The sequence below is a fragment of the Erythrolamprus reginae genome, chromosome 1, assembly GCF_031021105.1.
Source record: "Erythrolamprus reginae isolate rEryReg1 chromosome 1, rEryReg1.hap1, whole genome shotgun sequence".
In the NCBI taxonomy this organism is placed as follows: domain Eukaryota; kingdom Metazoa; phylum Chordata; class Lepidosauria; order Squamata; family Dipsadidae; genus Erythrolamprus; species Erythrolamprus reginae.
The window spans coordinates 71020037-71046563 of NC_091950.1; the positions used below are offsets into that span (position 1 = coordinate 71020037).

At 37.8% G+C, this 26527-nt stretch overlaps 1 protein-coding gene across 5 annotated transcripts in view; it reads left to right on the forward strand.

Moving 5' to 3' along the window:
- The window catches only part of SLC25A21 (solute carrier family 25 member 21), a 314802-nt gene that overhangs the window by 221762 nt on the left and 66513 nt on the right, over positions 1–26527 (forward strand). For all 5 annotated transcript variants that reach the window (XM_070755370.1, XM_070755380.1, XM_070755396.1 and 2 more), the window contains one exon: positions 14454–14537. In XM_070755370.1, the coding sequence (XP_070611471.1) occupies positions 14454–14537 (84 nt within the window). The remainder of the gene's footprint in view (positions 1–14453; positions 14538–26527) is intronic.

The window sequence follows — 26527 nt, forward strand, 5'->3', positions numbered from 1 at the left end:
ATTCGTTGTTTTGACAATGACAATAAATTTATTATTATTATTATCATCATCATCATCATCATCATCATCACCATTTGGTCTACCATTATAATAGCATTCCATCAATTCCAGTTTCTTTTGTCTAATTTAAATATAGGTTGTTAAAATCTGCTGTTTAGTTTGTAATATTAAGTTTATTACTTTTGCTTTCTTGTCTGGGGTGAGATGATAAATAGATGATTTAGAGATAGATGATAGATAGATGATAGATAGATAGATAGATAGATAGATAGATAGATAGATAGATAGATAGATAGATAGATGATAGATGGAAGGGCTGCCCAGAAGGTAATGCACCACCTTTTGATTCTTCAACAATTATTTATTGAACACAACAAAACTTACGTACAAGAAAGAATGAGGTTTCTTTCACACTCCCTATTTTTCCATGTAATCTCCATCCCGTATTATGGGTGTGTATGCCCTTTCGGTATCACTCCTTGTTCTGGTCATGAAGCCATTTCTGCACTGTGTGAATCACTTCTAATGGCCTCACCATCTGTGCCCAGTGACTAACCGTACTTCTGTCGACTGCAGATTCTCTATAAACTGTACACAAATTTTTGTGAATGTTCCCAACAGTTTCTTTCTCCACAGTGAGAAATTCAATGACGCCACGCCACTTGTAACATACATCACTTACAGATCCATTTGAAAACACTGCTGCAGCTACGCTATCTGTCTGAAAAAATGCAAAATTTACACACACACTCATGACAATTCAAATAATATATATCTAAACTTTCGCATTCGTACCATTACTGTAGGCTGAGAAAAAAATGTGGTGCATTATTTTCTGGGCGACTCTTGTAGATAGATGAGTGGAGGGGAGTGTGGGGGTAAGAGAGAGAGAGAGAGAGAGAGAGAGAGAGAGAGAGAGAGAGAGTACTGCCCATTTCAAATAAATGACTCAGGAGAAATATGCATATTGACCAATCACTCCATCTTAGTGCACATCACTATAGTCCTGTATGACCAGCCAGATAAAAAATGAAAGCCCTTGTCACTTTATGGTTCAAAAACAAGCAGACTCTGCAACCAAACCAGTCGAATGCTAAGACCAATAACAACATATAATACTGTAGTAATACAATAAAATAACTATTCACTGGAAACTCAGTTGCCATTCCCTGTTTGCCTATTAAAAAAGGAAATCCTATGGCATAGAGGAAATAAAAGTCTTTTGTAAAAATGGTATAATGCTAGATATATTGATCTAAGAAAAATTAGAAAAGTAGATTTAAGGCTTGATTCAGCTTAATGTTATATATTTCAAAGTACATTTCAAATTAGTTATGCCTAATAATAATAATTAGGCACACAATTGTGTCTAATAATAATTAATTTGTCAAGGATTTCTGCGTTATCTTTATGCACAGATAAAACTATCTGGTAACATTAGAACTGATTTGAAATGCAGGACCCTTGGCTCACATCATTTGTTTACATGGTGGTATATCAGGTTATCAGGAGTGGCAGGAATAGCAGGGCCTTTTCAGTGATTTATGAAGTGCTCTTTAATGTTACCAAAATTTGACATTTTCACTATCCTTGGCATCTGCCCCATCCCACCCAATCCCAGTGTCTGAAAGATTAGAGTTCTCACAACTTCTGCTGCTATCAGTCCTTTGAGGTAATGCAGATAAGGAAACAGAAATCCAGGAATATAATTTTATTGTTTTAATGTATAATACTAGCTCATCCGAGTTTTTTGCTGTCCAGTCTTATTTCAAACAGAATCGAGTTTTGTATCTCTCTCTCACATGTCTCAGACTGAGTTGTCATTTCACTTCCTTCAACAATTCTTCCATTCCATTATTTCTAAACTCCTTTCTAGCTGCTTTTCTGGTGATTAAAAAGCTCAAAATACAAAACAAAATTATTTATCTAACATTGTTCTAATCGTATAATGTAGAGGTACCGGGCTAGAGGATTCCACTCTTTCTCCATGTCCTCTCCTTGGCTAAGCTCAGAAGAGATAAGAAAAACCCAACTTCATTTCACAAGAAATCACCAAATGTAAACACATTTTTAAAATGTAAGTTACTAAGTAAGTAATGTTCAATATTGAGGAAAATAAATACAAAGCTGTTTAAATCACAGTGTAAAATGCTTGCAAATTAATTAAAAATCAAAAAGAAAATACAATGTTCTGGTTACACCACAAGATGAAGCTAGTATGTTACATTTAAAAAAATCTTTGTAAAGATGTTCAGTAAGATTGAAATTGTTACAGATTACAAAAAGTTGCTAAATAAGATACTAAGTACTAAGTACTAAGATACTAAGTAAGTAATGTTCAATATTGAGGAAAATAAATACAAAGCTGTTTAAATCACAGTGTAAAATGCTTGCAAATTAATTAATTAAAAATCAAAAAGAAAATACAATGTTCTGGTTACACCACAAGATGAAGCTAGTATGTTACATTTAAAAAAATCTTTGTAAAGAAGTTCAGTAAGATTGAAATTGTTACAGATTACAAAAAGTTGCTAAATAAGATAATATTAATATTTTATTTTCCAACCTGAGATATAAATATTTAAAAACCCTGATTATTCTATTTTTAAAAACTTATATAGATAGATAAATTATTTATTTATTGTATGGTAAATACATGGACTTATAGTGGTTCAGATGTTAACGTCCAGAGTGGATGGATTTAGAGCATGGTGGAGCTGACCAACAAAAGGCTGAGAGTGCTTTAATGATGGTAATTGAGTACTCATTTACCCTTTGGGCTTTAGAAGGCCTGTTTTGTTTACCTGGTGCCATGTATTTAGAGAGTTAGGAGTTCTACAAACATGCCTGACTACCAACTGTCCTTAGCTGCCAATTCTTCAATGTAGTCCGGTTGCCGATTGTTGCTAGTTGTTTGGTTCACACTACGGTGCTATCCAGGGTGCACCACATGGAGGCAAACTAGCATCACACCCCACATAGAGAAATAATACTATAACATAATGAAACTACAAGACAGCATCATAGAAAAAATGTTTGTTTTTTTACTTTAGATGTAGCATCTAATTGAAACAACCCCTCCTCTATTTTAACTTTCCAAGACTTTCTAGTTTCTTAGAAATTCCTGCTTAAGGTGGAATGTAATTAAAGGCTTTAAGGAATTATATTACTCTCTGCCCTTTTCCAGCCATAGATCATAGCTTCTCTCTGAAGCTATGTTTGAAAGGAGCACATCTTTTGGGTATCTGACTCAGTGGGTGTATGATAAAAAGTATCTCCCCTTATAGAAATGTGTATTCCATGTCTAGCTGTCCACCTGCAAAGTTGTGAAGTTTGACAATTACATCCCCAAGGGCAACCAAAGCCTATTGGATCACCAAACCAAGACTGAATTCAGACTGATATGAGTCTGGAAAATTAGCGTTCTTCAAGAGAATCGGGGGTTTTCAGGTTTTCTCCAAGAATAAATGCAGACCAGCAGTGGGTTGAAGTATGAATTAAAATTTCAAAATATTAGTGATTCAGCAAGGGATAACAAATATTTTGTAGGAAGAAATGTCATGGGTGTTCAAATTTAGTGATGAAGAAAGTGGTAAAGAATCTTAAAGAAAAAAATGCTATTGTTTAAAGTCAAAGATGTGAATGTAGATGAACCCTCAAAAATTGGGGGTGAGGAAAGATGAGTACAAATTGGGAAAATTGTATTATACACGTTGATATATAAAGGATTTTGGCATGACACCACAGTGAGATTTTGACTTTGATTTAGAAAATTATCCCGTTATAGCACAACAATCCTTAGCAGTGTCTTGTTTCATACTGTGGTGCCCACCAGATGTATTAGGCTTCAAACTACTCTGAATCACAATCAGCATAGCTATAAATCAAAAACTGACCCAAAGAAAAACAGTTACATTCCTGAGAATTCTATGATAAATTTTCTAAATAGAAATGTCCTCCATATCAAGCGCACTTAATGTAAAGCAAAATAACACTTCTGCATATAGAAAACAGATATATCTAGGAAAAGTCTAAAGTCTATTTCTGACACATGCAGTTTTTGTGTGTGCAAAAGTATACAATAATGTGTACAATCGTACATGTTTCCAAAGCAACACAAGATTTAAATTTAATCCAAATTCTGTACTGGAGCCAATCATTCTTTCTCAGCCCTAGGAAGCAGGCAATGGGAAGCCACCTTTGAGAAAACTTGCCAAGAAAATTGCAGGGACATAACCAGGCAGGTGCCAGGAATCAAATAATTGACTCAAAGGCCCAATAAAATAAATCAATGCAGTACCACAACTAAGGTAGAACCTTCCATATTGGCAGAATTTATAGCTCTGAGGCTTAACATAATTAGCCATTTGTCTTGAGTTCGAATATTCATATTGTCAAGGGTAAATCTTTTAGTGATCTGAAAGATTCATTCTTCAAATAAACGGCAGGAATATATTCTCAATTTACATATTATCCTAGGTAAGTTAAATAAACAATCTACAAATTCTGTTCCAGATGTTTAAGTCAGTTAACAGTTTTTATTTTTATCTTCTGGATTCTCAAGATGTTACAACTTCTATCTATCTCATCATCAACCTAAGTCATCTTACAGGTCCACATCCTTGATGTCACAGTAAAATTACATTGGACACATAAACCTTTTATACAGAAAACATACAACACAGCATGGGCAGGTTCCAGTGAATTTTTTGCTACCGGTGTGTTATTATCTCAATTCAAACCCTGAATCTGGTGCCACTGTCTTGCTCTCACTCCTGATCTATATCCTGGACTACTATAATGAAGTTAGTTCTTTTTTATTACCCTTCTTTGCTTGATATTTTTATTTTATGTATTTATTCATCACTATCTAGCTTCTGCTTTCTTCCTCAGGGAAGGAAACCAAACTAAATGAAAATGCCAAAGACTACATCGGTTTCTGATAGCTTCCTTTTTATTTTTCACGTACCGGTAGTTATATTTCTACTTCTAACATGGAACTATGATTTTAAACAAAATAATGTATTTCTGGCTAAGAAAAGTGAGCATCTGCCTTTATAGATATCCTTTCAAACACCACCTTTGTTAGACTTAAAATCTATTAGCAACTGTTGCAGATTTGGGGCTGCCATGAACTTCCTGGTACCAAGTAATATTGATTTAAGAAATTTTTAAAGTTTTAATCCCCAAAACTTTGGATTTAGGCATATTAACTTTGCAGAGATTGGTGGGGAATGGAAAAAAATGATGACAAGGTAGCTAAAGTATGATAAGCAGCACCAGAAATGCCATTTACTGGTTCGGTGATATATGGGTCTACTCAGGAATAAGTGTGTGTTTCCAGATAAAAAGATAAATAATTGCAGCATAAAGCTTTAAATACATATTTAAATGTGTTCTTGGTTAATCATAAACTTGTGTATCACAGGAAGAAGTTCTCAGAGGATGCTTACTGAGTTTCTTTTCTTTTCCCATCTTAGTCTCATGTTTTGTGCACTGATTTATATGCTATGTAAAACATGCTTTAGTCAAATAACCAAGTGAGTGTACACTACCAGATTTTCCTGTATCTGAATCCCTTAAGTGCCCTGCTGGGAAACAGCAGTTTAGCAGGGATATTTGCATAGTATTTGCTAACAAAATGAAGTTTTAGAAGCAACTGCCCAGAGTTAAAAAGAACAAAGCTGCTGAAACATTGGATTAGCTTCTCCCTTTTTAAACATAAAATCATGTTCTATATAGGCAGTCCTCAATTTATGACCACCATTGAACCCAAAATTTCTGTTGTTAAGTGAGATATTCATTAAATGAGCTTTATCCCATTTTACGACTTTTCTTGTCACCGTTGTTAAGTGAATCATGGCAGTTGATAAGTTAGCAACTTGTTTGTTAAGTGAATCTGCCATACCCACTTATTTTGCTTGTCATAAGGTTGCAAAAAATGATTGCATATGACCCAGGGACACAGCAAAAGTCATCAATATGAACCAGTTGTCAAGCATCCAAATTTTGATCACATGATCATGGCATGCTGTGAAAGTCATATAACTATTAAAGATGGACGTAAGTCACATTTTTCAGTGCCATTGTAATTTTGAATGGACAATAAATGAACTATTGTAAATTGAGGACTACCTGTAATTAAACACATCCTGTCTAGGTTTCACAGATTCCACAAAACCATAAAGTGGCTCATTGGATTTTGGTACCAATTAGCGTGAGAATCCAACTCCATAGACCTCAAATCGTGACAAAGGATGTCGTATAAATCCAGCCAGATTATCTTCCCTGATCAGGTTCTTTTTTGGGGGGTGGAGGGGAATCATCAATGCATCATCATTATGTGGCTTTTGGCTTATCAAATTTATAGATAGATAGATAGATGATAGATAGATAGATAGATAGATAGATAGATAGATAGATAGATAGATAGATAGATAGATTATTACACTGGGTTTGGCAGTGGAATTTATAGATTAGGGAAGATTATTACACTGAGAACGACATTGAAAAGTATATAGATTAGGGAAAATTACTACTGTATTGGGATTGATAGTGGAAGATACTCTTTATGAAAAATAAATAGAAAAATATGTTACACAATAATTATGATTTGTTTAACTAGAAATGATATATTTGTAAAATGAAAGGAATGATATAATGTTTAAGCACAGAAAGAAGAAAATATTTAAATTCTTAATAATTACCTTTCCTCCTCTGTGTATTGCTATTGTTATAATTAGATCAAAGTCATGATATGAATCAATATTTTTCTTGTTGTATAAAGAGAAGTAAATTTGGAACTTTCTTTGTAAAGCGCAGTTATGATAAAATGAGGGTTTAAAAAGCAGGAATGAGATAAATAAGAATATAAGAAATGAATTGAAGCACCACGGCCTAGTTTTTAGTAGAAAGAAGCAAATAGCCAAGAGAAATTTTGTTAGTTAATAGCATTTTTTGCTCATATAAGGGCGCAAAATATTCTTTGAAATCCGGATGATAAAATTAGAAAAGGAGGTAGCACAAGCTGAATGACGTATACCAAAATAAAATAGATAAATAATTAGGAAAATTTGGATTAAGAATTTGGCAATTGATATTATATTATATTGTATTGAATTTTAATTTGAAGGTATGTGAATTTGTATCTCTGTAACAATAAACAATAAAAAAATTATACACCCCCCCAAAAAAGATAGACAGATATCTTACATACATACACACACACACACACACACACACACATCCACCCACCCACACACACACACACACACATACATACATACATATAGTACATACACATGTACACACATATACACACACATACGCATGTACAGACACATGCAAATACATATACCAGACCGCCTTCTGCCGCACGAATCCCAGTGACCGGTTAGGTCCCACAGAGTGGGCCTTCTCCGGGTCCCATCAACAAAACAATGTCGTTTGGCGGGGCCCAGGGGAAGAGCCTTCTCTGTGGCGGCCCCAGCCCTCTGGAACCAACTCCCCCTGGAGATTAGAATTGCCCCCACCCTCCTCGCCTTTTGTAAGCTCCTTAAAACCCCTGGGGGCATGGGGGAACTGAGATGCTCTTTCCCCCTAGGCCTTTACAATTTATGCATGGTATGTTTGTTTGTATGTATGTTTGGTTTTACAATAAGGGTTTTTTAGTTGTTTTAGTATTGGATTTACATGCTGTTTTTTATTACTGTTGTTAGTCACCCCAAGTCTATGGAGAGGGGCGGCATACAAATCCAATAAATAAATAAATAAATTTAAATAGCATATTTAAATTTTAAATTCCCACACATACACACATTTCTGGTTGATTAATGTTCTTGTACTAAGTGCAATGCCACTGAAGGATGTGAATTTTTCTAATCCTCCCAACATGCAACCAATTCTTACTGGAGTGTAAAGCTGCTGAAGAGTATTTGCTGCCCTGCCAACTTGGCAACAGTTTTTTTTCTTTAATAAAAGAAGTTACCATAGACAGAAATTCCAGATGTGCCAGAACTATTTTTATTAGGGGCCCAACTGAAAGCGCATTCAAGTGAAGTATGCATTTTCTTTCATAATCACCAAATGTATTTTATTATGTCTCAGGAAAAAGGAGACAAGAAATAAGCATCATTAGTATATTTTTATGACTCATTAATTTTAATACATCTCTCATTGAAATTATTGTAATTAAAAGTCATTTATATCAATCTTCCCCTGATCTGGATTGTTCCAGATGTTCTGAATTATAACTACATAATCATTGACTGTTGTCCATCGTGACTAGAAAGAATGAAAATAATAGTCCAAGACACAAGGCTGAATGTTTAAGGTAGATCATACCATTTAATTTATTTAAGTTGATTTTATTTTAATAATAAAAGCACCAAAAGTATATAACACTGTTAAAATCTGCTTGAATTATGAAAGCTAGATAATAAGCCTTCTACATATTCTTATTGAATTGTCATAAATCTTTATTTCTGTTAACCAGTCTATACAGTAAACGAAAACGGCAATGTAGTGTAGCAATATTTTATTAGGAGAAAGAAAAAAGAGACTATTAAAAAAGCATATCTAATTAAAAATGCTTGCTGAGCTTGGTTTTCTTGCAGATGTTTCATAACTAAACTAGGTCAACCAGAGCTACAAAATTTTTTTGCACAATTGTATGACTTAGTGAACATTTCTGGCCACCTAGAACGTGAGTGCAGAGTTAACAGCTCTTAAAAAGTAACGAACATACAATTTTAACAGTTTGACCCCAAAATTTAGAGATGATGGTGGAGTTCAGAGCACATCCTGGGGCAATATAAAAAGGAAACCGTATGAGAATATGAACAAGATTTTCTATGTCACTGGAGCCACAAGGGCAAAGTCTCTACAAATAAGGAATCCTATGAATTCTTCCCACCAAAAATGCTGGTGGAAGGGTATCAAAGGAGGCTCTGTTAAAAGCCCCATCTCTGTTTGCTTAGTACTTTATTTGCATAGTTGTTTGTTTAGTTTTAGATTGCATCAATATCCTGAAGTAAAGGTTTTGTGATTATCTTTTTTTTTTTACTTTTTCTCTTAAGTTTCTGAGTAATATTTGATACTTCCAGTGAGAATACATCAGCATTAAAGTCTCTATTGTATAATTGTTTTATATAAGTGTGTGCGGGGGTGGTGGTACAGGTACATGCATGGCACTTTGGTGTCGTGGTTAAGTCTGAGGCTAGAAACTGGGAGACTGTTCTGTCTTAGGCACAAAGCCAGCTCGGTGACTTTGGCTAATCACTTTGTTTTAATCCTAGAAAGGAGATAATGCCAAGCCATCTCTGAAAAACCTTAACTCTGAAGTTAAGAAAACTCGCCCAGGCAGTCTCTGACAATTGGACATGACTGAATAAAAAGAAAAAAATGTTTTCCTATGTATATATAGGAAAAAATAGATCCTCAAAATGAATTTATCAAAAATTAAAACAGAAAAAATAATTTAAAAGGAATACCAATTTACTATTTTTCCCTATGGAAAACATTTAAGTACTTAGAAACTGAACTGTAAGTAATTATATTTGCCTTGCTATGTGATATAGTGTATGTGTGGGAGCCATTGTTTTTTAAAATTTGATTAAACTTTTATTGTTTACTGTTCGCTTTGCCATTGGTTCATATTCACCAAGTCTTTCTCAGCCAGATATTTTCTTTCAGTATTGAACAAGATTTATTTCACTGCTGTAAATGTATATCATATTGCTCATCATATTGATATCATAAATTATAATTAATAGATAATTCTAATTCTAATTAGTATATAAACAATATATTTCTTTGCCTTTTTTATTTTCAATATTCCACGTCATATAAACTATAGAACGTTATTAAATTAAATTAATACTGTTCAAATACCATTGTACCGAAACAATATAATATATCAAAATGTACAATAGAATTAAAGGGAAGAGGAATGAATATAGATCAGGGGTGTCAAACTCGATTGCATTGAGGACTGTATCAGGGTTGTTCTTGACCACTGGGGGCTGGTGTGACTGTGTCACTCGTGTCAGCACCTGTGATTGCCCAAGCACTCTGCCAGCAAAAACAGGCTACCAAGCACCGTTTTCAGCTGTGATGGCCGCCTGCAACCCTCTGCCAGCAAAAACAGAGCTGAAGTCATATTTTTTACAGTCAAGTTTGGAACGGTTAATATTAAGTTTAAATCTGTTGTGTGCTCTTGTGTTGTTGTGGCTGAAGCTGAAGTAGTCGCCAACAGGCAGGACATTGCAGCATATGATCTTGTGGGCAATACTTAGATCTTGTTTAAGGCGTCTTAGTGAAGGGCTCTTCTGGTAAAGTATCTTTGGACATTTTCAAGGGTGTTAATGTCTGAGATGTGATATGGGTTCCAAACAGATGAGCTGTATTCGAGGATGGGTCTGGCAAACATTTTGTAAGCTCTGGTAAGTAGTGTGAGATTGCCAGAGCAGAAGCTACGTAGAATTAGGTTTACAACTCTTGAAGCCTTCTTGGCGATGTTGTTGCAGTGGGCTTTGGCACTTAAATCTTTTGTTATTAGTATACCGAGGTCTTTAACCGAGTGGGGATTATCTGTGATAATTTGATTATTCAGTTCGTATTTGGAGTTCAGATTCTTTTTCCCAATGTGTAGGACACAGCATTTGCTAGTTGAGATTTGGGGTTGCCATGTGTTAGACCAGAGGTCCCCAACCTTTTTTGCACCAGGGACCGGCTTTAAGCTAGACCAGTTTTCCATGGCCCGGTGGGGGGGGGGCTTTGGTCATATGGGGGTGGGGTTATGGAGGGGTGGAGCCAGGGCCGCCATCAGGAATTTTGGGGCCCCATACAGCCTAAGTGTCTGGGGGCCCCCCTCCCCGCCATTTTAAAACTACTTTATTTTGCGACATACCAATTATGTATGAAATTTACCTTCTTTGGGGAGGGGTGAAAGGGGAGAGTAAGAGAGGAAAGAGTGAAAGAAGGGAATGAGGGAGGAAAGAAGGGAGGAAGAAAAGGAAAGCAAGAAATGAAGGGAGGAAAGGAAGGAAAGAAAGAAAGAAAGAAAGAAAGGGGGAAGGGACAGGAACAGAGGAAGGAAGCAAGGAAACTTATGAAAGGGGAGAGTAAGAGAGGAAAGACTGAAGGAAGGGAGGGAGGGAAGAAGGTAGGAAGGAGAAAGAAAAGAAGAAATAGAGGAAGGGAAGGTAAAAGAGAGAAAGAAAAAGAGCAAGAAAGAAAGCAAGCAAGAAAGAAAGAGAATGAAAGAGAAATAAAAATAGAGGGGGGATGAAAGAAATGGAAGGAGGGAAGGAAGGAGAGAAAGAAAGAGAAAGAAAGAAAGCAAGAGAGAGAAAAAAGAATGAAAGAGCAAGAGAGCAAGAGAGCAAAAGAAAGAGAGAAAGAAAGAAAGGCAACTTCAAAGAAAGGCTCACTGAGCATCTCTCACTCTCTTTCTATCCCTCTTTCTTTCTCTCTCTTCCTTTCTATCTCTCCTCTTCGTTTATCTCCTCTCTCTCTCTCCCTCTCTCTTTCTCTCCCCCCTCTCTCCCTCTCTCCCTCTCTTGCTATCTCTCCCCCCTCTCCCTCTCTCTTTCTCTCTCTCCCTCTCTCTCTTTCTCCCCCTCTCTTCCTCTCTCTTTCTCCCTCTCCCTCTCTTTCTCTCTCTCCCCCCTCTCTCCATCTCTCTTTCTCCCTCTCCCTCTCTCCCTCTCTCTTTCTCTCTCTCCCTCTCTTGCTATCTCTTTCTCTCCCCCTCTCTCCCTTTCTCTTTCTCTCTCTCCCTCTCTCCCTCTCTTGCTATCTCTTTCTCTCTCTTTCTCCCCCCTCTCTCCCTCTCTCTTTCTCCCTCTCCCTCTCTCCCTCTCTCTTTCTCCCTCTCCCTCTCTTTCTCTCTTTCTCCCCCCTCTCTCCCTCTCTCTTTCTTTCTCTCTCTCCCTCTCTTGCTATCTCTTTCTCTCCCCCCTCTCTCCCTATCTCTTTCTCTCTCTCCCTCTCTTGCTATCTCTTTCTCTCTCTTTCTCCCCCCTCTCTCCCTCTCTCTTTCTCCCTCTCCCTCCACTCACCCATTCCGGGGGTCTTTTTCGGACTTCCCAATCCAAGTCACACAGCCTTGCGGAGCTCCTGGTGGTCTCTCATCCCCGAATCAGCCAGGTAAACACGGCCCCCTCTTCCCTGGCCCGAAACCAGCGAAGGTTGGGGGAATTTCTGTGCAACCCCGGCCACTTTCGGGGTTAAATTCCTCTCCCCCGCCCTCTCTGCACCTCCGAAGGGAGCAGGGCAGCGTTGCTGGGCTGGCCAATTCTGGGCAGGGGGCGAATTCCTCCCGGGGGGGTGGAGGTGTGGATGTGTGTGTGCGCCCGGAAGGCGTCCGAACTTTGCCTGGCGGAGCTCTGCAAACACGAGGCAGGGAGGGAGGGAGGCTGTTGCCCGGCCAGCAGGCACCAAACAGGGCAGGGCTCCATGGGAGGGGAGGGGGCACCTCGCGGCTGGGGGCTGCCTGGCTTTGTGATTTTGGCTGGGGGGGGGGAGTTAGGAAGGTCCTACTTCTCCCCCCCCCAGCCAAAAATTCAAAGCCTATCTGCTGGATACGGGCGATGAGTGGGACAGAGCGGCGCGGAAGCCTCTTGCAGCAGCTGCCACAGCCACCGGCTTCGGCGCCGCTCGTCCCGCTCATCGCCCGTATCCAGCAGATAGGCTTTGAGTTTTTGGCTGGGGGGGAGAAGTAGGACCTTCCTAACTCCCCCCCAGCCAAAATCACAAAGCCAGGCAGCCCCCAGCCGCCAAAGGAGCCTCCTGATTCTCCCCGCCCTGCCCGATGCCCCACCCTGTCCTGCATAATGTTCTCTGCCGGGAGGGCAGCGCCGCCGCGGACCGGCTGGAAAACCCCAACGGCCCGGTCCCGGTCCGCGGACCGGCGGTTGGGGACCTCTGTGTTAGACCACTCAGAAACATAGTTCAGGTCTTTTTGGAGAGTAGTTGTGTTATTGGTGGTGTTGAAGAGTTTTACATCGTTTGCAAAAAGAACACAGTTGCTTGTGATGTAGTCGCAAAGGTCATTGATGTAGAGAATGAAGAGCGTTGGACCAAGTACACTACCTTGGGGAACACTGCTTTTAACTGGGACAGGGGTGGATATGGTGCTTCCTATTTTGACCACTTGTTGTCTGTTTGAAAGGAATGCTGTAATCCAACTGTGGAGGGATCCTGAGATGCCATAGGATTTGAATTTTAGGAGTAGTTTGTCGTGGACCACTGAATCAAAGGCTTTGCAGAAGTCGATATAAATTCCATCTATAGATTTCCCTTGATCTAGATGAGTTGTCCATATATTTTTGCAGTGGAAGAGCTGCAGGTTGCAGGATAGTTTTTTTCTGAATCCAAATAGTTTGTTAGACAGCAATTTATTAGTTTCTAGATGGAGAGTAATTGATTTGTTTATAATTGATTCAATGACTTTGCATGGGACACAGCATAATGATATTGGTCTGTAGTTATCGACAAGAGAGGGGTCTCCAGCTCCAGAATCCCTCCCAAGCATCATTTTTGCTGGCAGAGGCACTGCAGGCCAGTCCTTCACAGTTTCCAGGGTGGCTCCGCAGGCCAGATCTAAGCACCCTGCGGGCCAAATCCGACCCCTGGGCCTTGAATTTGACACCCCTGATATACAGATGTAGAGCTAGTAAAAGGACTGCATATTTGAAGTGCATCTTTGTGTTCTAGCAAAACTGGGATACAGGAAAAGTTCACCGCACTAAGACCTCTGTTTCATGTAAAATCTGAAGTTATGTAGTAACTGGAAAGAGCCAAACATAAGAGATGTTTAAATATTGTGAGTCATGATGCAATAGAAAACTTAAGCTGTATTTCAGTTTAATTCTGTGAACATAAGATACTATTTTTTACAACTTGTAAAGTAATCTTGGAAACTTCCTGTTGAATTGGGATACAAGTTCTGCATGGACTGATTGTGTGGTCTGGTTAAAATAATACGTATTTATTTAGTGTAATTTACACGGCCATATACATTTGTAACCACCGTTCCCGATAGATAGTGTTTTGTTCAGGGGTTTTTTATATATGCCCTTTTGTATCAGAGTTCCTTGGTTTGTTGCTACCATTAATACAGATATTTTAAGGAAATATTTTAAGAAAGTGTTTAGGAAGTACTTTAGAAAATGTTCAAGGCAGACATTTGTGTGTTCTATAAGGTCTGTTCCTGTTTATGCTGTAATGGAGCCCATGTTGGTAGACCATGTTATTTCACTTGAAAGAAAGTCATGGCAGATCTCTTTTACATCCCTAAGAATTATCTGAAACAATATATAATTTAACATTCAAGAAGGAAGTAAGAGATAAAATATGAGCATAATATTCAGAAAACTCTTAGAACACTTGTAAAATGTATATTTTTAAACCTGGTATAGCTTCTAACTTTTCATTCCCTACTTTCATAGGTTCCAAATTCAAAGAGGAAAATCGGATCCCTCTGGGTACAAGAGCCTTGGAGACAGTTTTAAAACAATATTCCGGACGGAAGGGTAAGAATACTTCCATACGTTATCATTTTATGATTTTACTCCATTAATAAGATTTCATTCATTTCACATCTGTACCTTTTTTCATTCTGAACTGGAGTTCTAAGGTAAAGAAAACATACTGGGTTGTTCATTGTAATTAGAATATTTTTAATCAATTGAGACGTTTCTGGTATATTAAACTTTATGATGTGTAAAGATTTATGTGACTGGGTTTGAAGTGTTTACAGTATTTCTTTATTAATGTAAAGGGCATGGTTTTATTATACAAAAAGATATTGACAAAAATGAACAGGTCCAAAGACGGGCTACAAAAATGGTGGAAGGTCTTTAGCATAAAACTCACCAGGAAAGACTTAAAGAACTCAATCTGTATAGTCTGGAGGATAGAAGGGAAAGGGGGGACATGATCGAAACATTTAAATATGTTAAAGGGTTAAATAAGGTTCAGGAGTGAACACAAGAACAAGGGGACACAATCTGAGGTTAGTTGGGGGAAAGATCAGAAGCAACATGAGAAAATATTATTTTACTGAAAGAGTAGTAGATCCTTGGAACAAACTTCCAGCAGACATGGCTGGTAAATCCACAGTAACTGAATTTAAACATGCCTGGGATAAACATATATCCATCCTAAGATAAAATACAGGAAATAGTATAAGAGCAGACTAGATGGACTATGAGGTCTTTTTCTGCCGTCAATCTTCTACATATGTTTCTATGTTTCTATGACAACTTTTATCTATTACAAATTCTCCTTGCAGTAATGCTAAGGAACTAAGAAAATGGGCATATGTAGGACCGTGAAACCATCTTTTGTATTTTAATTGTGAGAAAGATCATGATACTGTGCCATTTTACTGACATCACATGAGGTAAATTGATGTCACGTTTAAACAAAAGCAAAGTAAGAAAAGATTTCTTGAAATTTATGCTTAATTTAGAGGTCAGCCCCCCTATTGTTTCAAGAGTAGTAACAGATGCTTCCAGACAATTAACAACTTTTTTGGATTATTAGAACGTCATTTCTCATGACTGGAAACAGCCCTATCATATCATAAGTTCCAAAGTGATTCCAATTATCTGGAGCAGGAGGGAAGCAATATGTGGGCTCCCATTTTTGCAGTCTCTAACGCTCCCGCCCAAAATCATACGTTGCCAAATTTTGCAGCATGATCCCCTCTTTCTTGCTTCCCCTCCCTCTCCCACATTTAATAGATTGAAGCTTAAAATAACTGTGCTCAGTCTCTAGAGTAATAAAATATCTGTTTTGGGTAAGACAAAAAAAAAAATGAACTGCTTCCAAAATCAAGAAAAAAGGGCCTAAAATCTCAGTCCCAAACAGTCTAGTAATATCATTCCATCATCAGGAGTGGACCTCAGAAGCCAAAACACATTTAAGAATAAAATGAAACTGCAATCCCTGGAGGAAAGCTATTTCCTATTCCTGACCTTGAGAGTAAGATATTTCTTTATTGAAAGTGTTTAGGACTAGGCTGGAGAGGCATTTGTTACTAATATTCTAGCTCTTCCTCTATTACACTAATTGAGATTTCGATCAGATGGACTATAAATCCACAATTCTAGGTTGTTTTTAGATTGTGATGGACTCTTGCTAAAGTAGATCAGTGTTTTTCCAAACTTGGAACTTTAAGAGGTGTGGACTTCAAGAGGTGTGGTCCTCCCAAGCTCCATTTTTGCTAGCAGAGGAACTGTGGGCAGGTCCTTCACTGTTTCGAGGGTGGCCCTGTGAGCCAGTTCTAAGCACCTTATGGGCCGGATCTGGCCACAGGCCTTTCGTTTGACATCCCTGATCTGATTTGATAGTGTTGCATCTATCAGTGCTAATTCTCCGAATTGTTTAATATCAGAACTGGTAGTGTTGTAAGCAATAGCATAGTTGGCAGGTGTACAAATAATGAGAAATTAGGATTTTTGTCTGTTGACCTTATGATAAGCCTCTCACATGGATCCTTCCCCTGATTTATTTTAATTCATTATGTATTTAGTGCTGATGTTATAAACTTTTTAATAGCATGTTTAAAACATTCAATAGAAACTAAAATAGAAAAATTAAAATGTAACCAACCAAATCACAGGAAAATTTAATGCTGGCTATCTGACTAATGCTTAAGCTGGAATGGCATGCTGTTTCGCTGAGGTCTCCTAAAAACTTTTAACTAGTCCCATGAGTGGCAGGCAATTTGAATTCAGAGGGAAAGGAAGTTAAGGAGTTTCTTCCTTCTCAGTCAATTAAACTTGGCTGGATGCCTGCAGAATACAAGAACCTGGAGATTAAAACATATTTAATATGGCAGAGTCTCAGAATTCATACCCAAAGCCTGTAGAAACTGGAAGGTAGAGTTAAAGTTGCTAAGGATAGTTGCAGGAGGGATTATTTATTTCTTTTAAGCATTATTTGCTCTGGTTTTTTTTAAATTCTCTGGGCTTATTATCACATCCTTCTTAACATGCCCTTATAGCCATTTTTACATGTCTCTCCTTATGACATTTGTCTCTTTCCCAGACCACAAATGAAGCAGCTTAACATTTCCAAAAGTTTCCCTTTCTCCAGGTATAATGTTGGTCCTAGGTATAATCTAGTATCCTTCACTGACAATGTAGCTGTTGATGTAATTTAAGATGGAAGCTGCTCAGTTCCTAGTCATTAGTCATTTAAGGCTTTTATAGGGCAGGTACCCTCTGTCTATTTTTGTGGAAATGCCCTCCATGGCCATGATTAGATTGAATAACAGGTAAGACCGACATCTGGCAATATCTACCTAATGCCTGACACTAGGTTTCTAAAGTGTTTCTCAGGTCTTACAAAGCCTCTTGTAGAAATAGATTTATTGCTTTTTTGAAACAACATTAGATCTGTTGTTAACAGATTGAGAATGTTAGATCTGTGAAGGTTAATTTAAACCTGGAAACAGACTGGGGTTTGTTAATTTCATAACCAATTGTAGAACAATCTTTCTACTGTTTATTACTTTGATTATCCAGAGGCAATTTTTCCTATTTCATTCCAGCTACATGGATCTCCATAGGCTACTTCCAGAGAACCATGAGATGAGAATTAGGTTTATTGTCACCATTGCCATTTCCTTGCACTTCTAACTCACTCACTGTCAGTTGTTCCTTGCTGTTTTATGTCCAACCTCTGTACCAGGAGGGAAGTGTTTTTATTAGGAAAGTGAATACAAGAACAAGGGGGCACAATCTGAGGTTAGTTGGGGGAAAGATCAGAAGCAATGTGAGAAAATATTATTTTACTGAAAGAGTAGTAGATGCTTGGAACAAACTTCCAGCAGACGTGGTTGGTAAATCCACAGTAACTGAATTTAAACATGCCTGGGATAAACATATATCCATCCTAAGATAAAATACAGGAAATAGTGTAATGGCAGACGAGATGGACCACATTATTTTTGGAAATCTCACCCATACCCTCCTCCAGAGTTATAATTGGTCAGCTGGGCTATTTTTGATAGGAGTTTGGTTAAGACTTCCTTCCTTCCTTCCTTCTTCCCTTCCTCCCTCCCCTCCCTCCCTCCTTGACTCTGTTCAGAAATAGTCTAATTGAAGGTCACAAGCAGAGAATATCTCCCATTATTTGTTATTGTGAGCCTTAACCCTTAACTAAAGCCACCCAGTATTAAGTGATTGGTAGCCCTCCCCCCATAGATAAGGACTATTAGAGGAATAAAAACATTTCTTTCCTTATAGCCAAAAATTTACAAGGACAGCATTATTTTCTGGCCTTACTATTGAAGCAGAGAAGGGCTTTCCAAATTTTATGCTGAGGTAATTTTCTACTGGCTCAATAATTTTATTGTGTTTGCCTACTTTTACCCTGCCATTTGTTCCATTGGTTCATACTTTGATCAGTTATAGAGTGTTAACAATCTAGTCCGGGGAATGTGGATTTCATGTTTCTTCCACCTAGGCTCTTAAAAGATTCATTTCCTTAATCAAGTATAAGTAGAGGCAGTGTAACTACTGATCCTAGTGGAACTCTTTCACCTGTAGGAATAACCATAAACTCAAGTACAGAACATATGAGAACCCTACATCATATGTAACAATAGGACAGCATTCTAAAACCACCCAAACAAGTATGATAAGCAGAATATTACTCTTTTGTCTTCTTCTCAGAGGAGATGAAACATCCAGATTTGACTCTGTTTAAAATCAAGTCTGAACTCAAGACTGAAAATGTAAAGATAATTTGCATCTTCCAATACTATCTGAAAGAGCACAGCTATCCATTCTCTCAATCATATCCCCTGAAAGATATGTGTTGTTGTTAGTTAGTATAATATTCTGGGCCATTTCAGTAACGGCATTTTACTGTCTCCTTCAAGGCTACTGACATTGTACTAAAATGTCAACATGCATCTTCCTCTGTTTGGTGTCTCATGAGCTCTTGGATAAAACAAATAAAAATGGATGGAGAACAGATGCTTCTACTTCCATTTTTGAACAAACCATGATGTTCTAAACTTCTGAATTATCTTTCCATTTTGCTAGAGCCTTAAATCAGATATTTAGCAAGTTTGATACTGCCTTTCAGACCTCAGTCTGTTTCAATAACCTGTCTCAATTGCTTGCATGCATTTATCCAAGACGTCAAATATTATTCTTTCTGCTGCTGTGATCTGCTAGTCTGAAAAAAAAAATTACTTCAGGCAGGCATGGTCTTTTTCATACTGGCAATAGCAGGTAGTTCTTAAAACAATATAAAAACAACTTACTAAATCTTGGTATGGAAGAAGAGGACAATAGCCTTTTGAATAGCATCTGCTTCTAGACTTTGCTCTGTCATCACCAAAGATTAGTGACTGTAACACTTACGTTTTTTAACACAAGCAGACATGGGCCTTTCTAATGAGTCTCTCTGCAAGTCCTTTTGCAGGCTTAGCCACTGCCAAATAATAAATGAAAACTTTTGTGCTGGTGTTAGTCTGGATGGGAGCTGCTTAGAAATCTCACAATCAATGACTGGCGGGCCATAATGTTGACAGGAAAGAAGCATGAAGAATTTTGTTTTCTTTTTCAGATTTTCATCTTCAGTTTAGAGAGAGAAAGAACACTGTGTTATTTTCTCTACAGAAAAGAAAACTACAGTGGTACCTCTACTTAAGAACTTAATTTGTTCCGTGACCAGGTTCTTAAGTAGAAACGTTCTTAAGTAGAAGCAATTTTTCCCATAAGCAAATAATGTGTGGAAACACATTAGGAAAGAAATAAAAACTTGGCATTTGGGTGGGAGGAGGAGAAGGAAGAAGAGGAGGAGAGTCGCTGCCGAAGGAAGAAGGTGAAGTGAGGGGAATCAAAAAAATCCCAGGCTTTAAGGCTTTAAAAAAATAGGGACTCTGAGGCGGGAAAGAGGAGCACGCGCCTCCCGTACACCCGGTGTGAGGCTGCCTCCCATAAACTGGCTGCTGCTGCTGCTACCTGCTGCCTCTTCCTTCCCATGCTGAAGAACTCCCATCTCCTCGCTTGCTTGCTTTCCTTTGCTGTGGTGACTCCTCGGCTGCCCAGAGTGAAGGGAGCTTTTCTTTTCTCTGGGTCTGGCAGAGGTTTATTCCCAGTCCAAGCGCTCAGAGAAAGGAAAATGCTTTGTTCTCTCTGGACTACCAAAGCCTCCTTAAGCATCACCAAAATGCTCCTCTGGCAGCCCAGATGGCTGGGATTAAAGGGGGAATGGAAGGAAACTGGCCGGGCCTTCATGCCACTCTCAAATTTCCTGGAAATTTTTTCTGGGCTCTGGTTCTTAACTAGAAAATGGTTCTTAAATACAGGCAAAAAAATCTTGAACACACAGTTTTTATCTAGAAAAGTTCTTAAATAGAGGTGTTCTTAAGTAGAGGCATCTCTGTATTTCCTTTTTTAAAATAAAAAAAATAAAAAGCTGAGCAATTCAAGGATTGCAGCTTTTTTGTCTGGATTTATATATCTACTGTTGTAAAAATTATCTGTATTTGAAAAATTTACATTCAGAAAAATAAGTGGCTGTGGTAGCAGAATCTTTTCTATGGAATTCTGATTTTGGAAGCTTGTTTAGCTAGTTTATTGGAGACATTTAGTAAACGTAAATATCTTGCTCAATGACAAGCAACAGTCAATAATTTAAACATGCTGAATAACTGGCTTTCATATTGGGTTACTTTATCTGAATATAGTTTGTTACAGGATTTGTAGTATATGCTAAGGAGAGCACAGAATCATGGGCTAGGAATGTGTAGCAGAATCTGTAATAACATTTATTCCTGCTTTAGACATATAGATTAAGAAGAGATTGGTCAGAAAAAAACTTTTGGGATTCAAGAATGTCCCTTGGCTTACCTACTGGTCTTCAGAGCCATTGAAGTATGTTCAAAAGCAGCTTTTTTTTTTTCCTTTTTCAAAAATAAAATAAAAGCATTTTTTCCTCCCGTGATAATTTGGCATGCCAGAATGCATTGGGAAAAAATGAAACAGTTGTGTGATCTTGCCTTTGTTATGTCAGACAGGTACAAAAACAATATTAAAAATACATCCAGACCTTTCCCACATGAGAGCTATGCATGTTTCGAAGGAAAAAAGTGGCCATTGCTACACAGATGTGCACTTCAAAGCTGACTGATTATGTACCCAATATTATATTTGGCTAACTGTATCCGAGTACAAAATGTAAAGTAATAAGCAACCCTTTGCCATTTAAGAGAAACATCAACATTTTTGTTTCATTGAAAGACACAATTAAGGCAAGAAATCCAGACAACTGCAAACACATGCCGCCATCTTGACCATGCTCCACAGGATTTCCATAATGTGAGGTGATTTTCCTTCATAGCTAACCCGCTTTTAGCCATAGAGTCTAGCACAAAAGGTCACAGATGAGGCATGTCCTGTTGCAACAGGCAGACGGGCACCTGCCTTCAGAGAAGAAAAAGAAACACTGAGATGATGTCGTTGTTAAAAGCATTTCAATCGCACCAACATTTACCATTTGCATGAGAAGTGCACAAACGGGACCGTTAAAATCGCTCTGAAGTCCTTTAAAAGGGTTCTAATCAATGGATATCATAGAGTCAAAGCTAACCAAAAAGGATGAGTATTAGTGGGAGGGAGGAAAATCCAAAAATAAATAGTTAATTCCAGCGCTGAGTGAATATTGGCCTGGAATATATTACAATATATTGAATATCATAGGTTCTATCATGGTCACCTAACATCAAAAACATCATCAAAAAGCACAACAAAGAATGTTCTTTCTGCGCCAGCTCAGGAAACTCAAACTGCCCAAGGAGCTGCTGTTACTGTTCTACAGAGGAATCATTGAGTCTGTCACCTGCACCTCTATAACTGTCTGGTTTGATTCTGCAACCCAACAAAACAGACACAGACTTCAGAGGATAATCAGAACTGCAGAAAAAACAATTGCTGCCAGCCTGCCTTCCATTGAGGACCTGTATACTGCACGAGTCAAAAAGAGGACGGGGAAAATATTTACTGACCCTTCACATCCTGGACACAAACTGTTTCAACTCCTACCCTCAAAACGTCGCTACAGAGCACTGCACACCAAGACAATTAGCCATCACTCTACTAAACAAATAATTCCCTCAACACTGTCAGACTTTTTACTAAATCTGCACTTCTATTTCTACTAGTTTTTCTCATCATTCCTATCATCCTTTTCCTCCCACTTAGGACTGTATGGCTGTAACTTGTTGCTTGTATCCTAAGATTTTTATTAATATTGATTGTTTCTTCATTGCTTATTTGACCCCTATGACAATCATTAAGTGTTGTACCACATGATTCTTGACAAATGTATCTTTTTCTTTTATGTACGCTGAGAGCATATGCACCAAGATAAATTCCTTGTGTGTCCAATCACACTTGGCCAATAAAATTCTATTCTATTCTATTCTATATCCTGTTTGTTGGTCCACTTTAGTTCATACATTGGCAAACCAAGAGTTAGGGGCTCTACTGAATTTCTCTCTCCATTATCATTGTGCCTCCTGGGCAGTCCTTGGAGACACACATTGAAATAGAAATGGCTGATTTTTAAATAATGCATTTTGTTTCTTGGTATTTTTATTATCTATAACATTTAAAAGTATTTATCCTTACACACAACATTTGTTTTATATTATTGGTTCACTTTTAAATTTTAAACAATTATGTCAGCTACCAAAGAAATCAAATTCTTTAGTCAAATTAATATCCTTGCAACACAAAAAACATTCTTCTAAATCAGACAATCTATGTAGGGCCACAAGTTATGTATTTACAATAATTATTTGATCATTGGTTCAGGAGCCCAAATAATGTACATGATATTTGTTCTATTTTTCCTTACAACAACAATACTCTGAGAATCCTGCAGTGAGAGAAAATGACAAAGGGAGATAATGAACATGGCTGAGAACGAATTAGAACCTGACCCTTTCTAATTTCTAATCCATAATTTTTAACTACATACTGCGTTGGCATTTAAGGTGAGACCAGGTGGCAGAAGCCAAGGCAATACAAACCCTGAGTCTGTTAAACAGAATTTACACTAGAGGAATATTAAGCTATAGCAAAGGAACAAGCTAAATATGAGAAATATCAGGTTGATATCATAGTACCAAAGAGAATGAAGTTTGGCAATGCAGAAATGCAAGAGGCGTCAATAGTGTTTTTGAGAAGAGGAGGAATTTATTTATTTTATTTTATTTATTTATTTTGTCCAATACAAATTGAAAGTTAAGGAGAATAAAAACGTGTAGTAGTAAATATCAGGGAAGGGATAGAAGAAGAGATATGAGAATAGAATACATCAATGAAGAGTAGAGGAAGGATACATGGATGGGAGAAAAGATATATAAAATATAGGAGAGACAATTGGACAGGGGACCGAAGGCACACTAGTGCACTTATGCTCGCCCCTTTCTGACCTCTAAGGAATCTGGAGAAGTCAACCGTGGAAAGTCTAAGGGAAAAATGTTGGGGATTGACACCACGGAGTCTGGTAATGAGTTCCACGCTTCAACAACTCGATTGCTAAAGTCATATTTTTTGCAGTTGATATTAAGTTTGAACCTGTTGCGTGCTCTTGTGTTATTGCGGTTGAAGCTGAAATAGTTGTTGAATGAGCTGGGCAAAAGCCCTTCTAAGCCATTGTTGCCTCCCAAGGAACATCACTCTCATGCATCTAATAGTACCCAGTTTGTTGCTCTGGCCATGTAAGAAAAAACATGGGAGAAAGAGTAGAATAATTTCTTTTGCTTCAGTGGAATTATTCATGGACTGTTAACAGGTCTACCGCATATATGTATTTTCTCTATCTTAACTTTCAGAAAATTATCATTTCAAAAAACTACCAGATAGTTCTTTTGACCTTAACTAAGTCAGGTTTTATATACAAATGCATCAACGTTCAGTACCATATTGTGGCTTCTGAATCTCCAAATTGCTTGGGTAAATCAAAGGAATTTAAAGAATTCTGGAGACCCTAAATATGGGATATAAACAAGTTAATAAGCATGAGTTGGGGGGTGGTTGGAGTATTTAGGCTTGCAACTAATGTTATCTAGTCAATTCTCAATGTTTCCACTAATGCACCTACCCTGAATAGATGTAGCAGCCTGAAATATCTATCATAGAAAATGGGGACATTAACACCATAATTAAATGAATTGTCTAAAATTCTCAGGGGGGAAATGGAGGGAGGGAGCTTAGAAAATGCAAGAATCTTACATGAGTTTGCAAAGTCCTTTTCTCCTCAACTTGTGCTGGCTAGTTCAAAAACACAATCCCCCAAGAGCTCTCTAAGTAGAAATAAATTCTCTCAAAGGGGAATTTAAATCTTCAAAGTAGGAGTCGTCCCTTGAACTTTGTCCATGTAATACAAGAAAATGGGAGCCACAAAGCATAAAACTTAATTGAGACTTACTAGAGTCAGGCTGTGTCTAACCAGCATATTAAAGGTCACATTAGCTTTCTGTTAAAGTGAGGCAGACGGTTTGTAAAATTCCTTTAGAACTTTTCGGTAGATGCTGATGACATAATATCCATCCTCAGTAGCAAGGCTAAGCGTTGGATGAGTTGCTTCAAATAGGACTTTTATAGCTGAACCTATCTGGATTCGATAGCATTTAATTTAAGAGCTGGTGTGCATTTTGGCAGTTCTTTGACAGCAAAGCTAGCCAGTGGGGTACATCTGTTTATTGAGGACTGACAAGTTTATAGCAAACATAAACAGAATCTGATGTTTACTATAGTCAAAGCTTGAAACTGAGAATTAATCAAAGTATTGAAGAAAGGAAATCTTTTTAGCATGGTCAGATGCTATAAATAATTGTTGAGATCATTTTGATGTATTTTTCTGATAAAGACTAAAGAATGATTAAAACTGGGGAAACCTAAATTCGTACATGTTTTACCTATTACATTCATAAACATGGTTTTGAGTAGCAAATGCTAACTGGTTTACTACAGTTTCACCAATAATCTCGCCCACTCCCTGTTTTCTGCAATATTACCATGATTTTTAAAGTATAGACCAATCAACTGCTTTCACAGCAGAGAGCCTATGGCATTCAACCCAGCAAATCTTTTTGCTTTGGGGAAAATACCTTGAAAAATCTGGTCATGCAGGTTTGAAGTAGAACATTGTACACATCCATAATAAACAAGAAAAACAAGACAATATGCTGATGATGAAGTCTTCCTGCAAATGCCATGGTTATATATGAATCTAGAACTTAGCATGGGCATTCACAGAGTGGGAGCAAGAGGGGCCAATACCAATGCATAGTTATTGGCCCTCTTGCTCCTACTCTGTGAATACCCATGCTAAGTTCTAGGCTCATTCTTAATAGTTACTCCAACTGTGGAAACTTTTGCATCTCATTTGGAAACCAGGGAGAAAAAATGGAGAGGCACACACTGCAAGATGCTTGAGGTCCAGGGTGAGGTTTCCACAGTCTGTGTTGATTTGGAGAGCCATGTCATCTGCTGGTGTTGGTCCACTGTGCTTCATTAAGTCCACAGCTATCTACCAGGAGATTTTGGAGGACTCCATGATTCCATCCGCATACAAGCTTTATGGGGATTTTGATTTAAATTTTCCAGCAGGACCTGTCACCTGCCCACACTGCCAAAAACACCAAAACCTTCTTCAATGACTCTCAGATTACTGTCCTTGATTGGCCAGCAAATTTGCTTGACCTGAACCCCATAGAGAATCTATGGGGCATTGCCAAGAGAAAGATTAGAGACATGAGACTGAACAATGCAGAAGAGCTGAAGGCCACTATTGAAGCATCCTGGTCTTCCATAACACCTCAGCAGTGCTGAGGCTCAACAGGCTGATAACATCCATGCCAAGCTGCATTAAGGCAGTAATTGCTGCAAAAGGCCCCCAAACAAAGTACTGAGTATATATAAGCATACATATACATACAAAGTATATGTATGCTTATACTTTTCAGGGGTCCAATATTGTTCCATATATAATACTTTTTTTATTGATCACTTGTTATATTCTAATTTTCTGGAGTTTTCATGAGCTGAATTATGACAATTGTGACAAATCACAGCTTGAACTACCTTGCTTTGCATATTATGAATATCTCTCATATATTAAGTTTCACCTTTTAAGTTGCATTACTCAAATAAATGAACATTTGCATGATATTCTAATTTTTTGAGTTTCACCTGTAAGTGTATGGAGTTTATATGTCTTTCACCACCATCTCCCTTGGAGGGGCGATTCTTCTGGGTTTTTTTTACATGGGGTATAAACTTTTTAACAAATAACAGTACCCAACTTAACTTTAATTGCTCCTTTTGGGGATGGGATGTCTCAATAGATCAAAACAATCAGAATATACACCATGTAAAAAACAACAACAACTCACCTCTATGTTGGTTGAGGCAGGCAGGATTCCCTGGAGTACCATTTGTTGGCGGTCAGGGGAAAGGGAGGGTTTTGCCTTCTCTTTCTG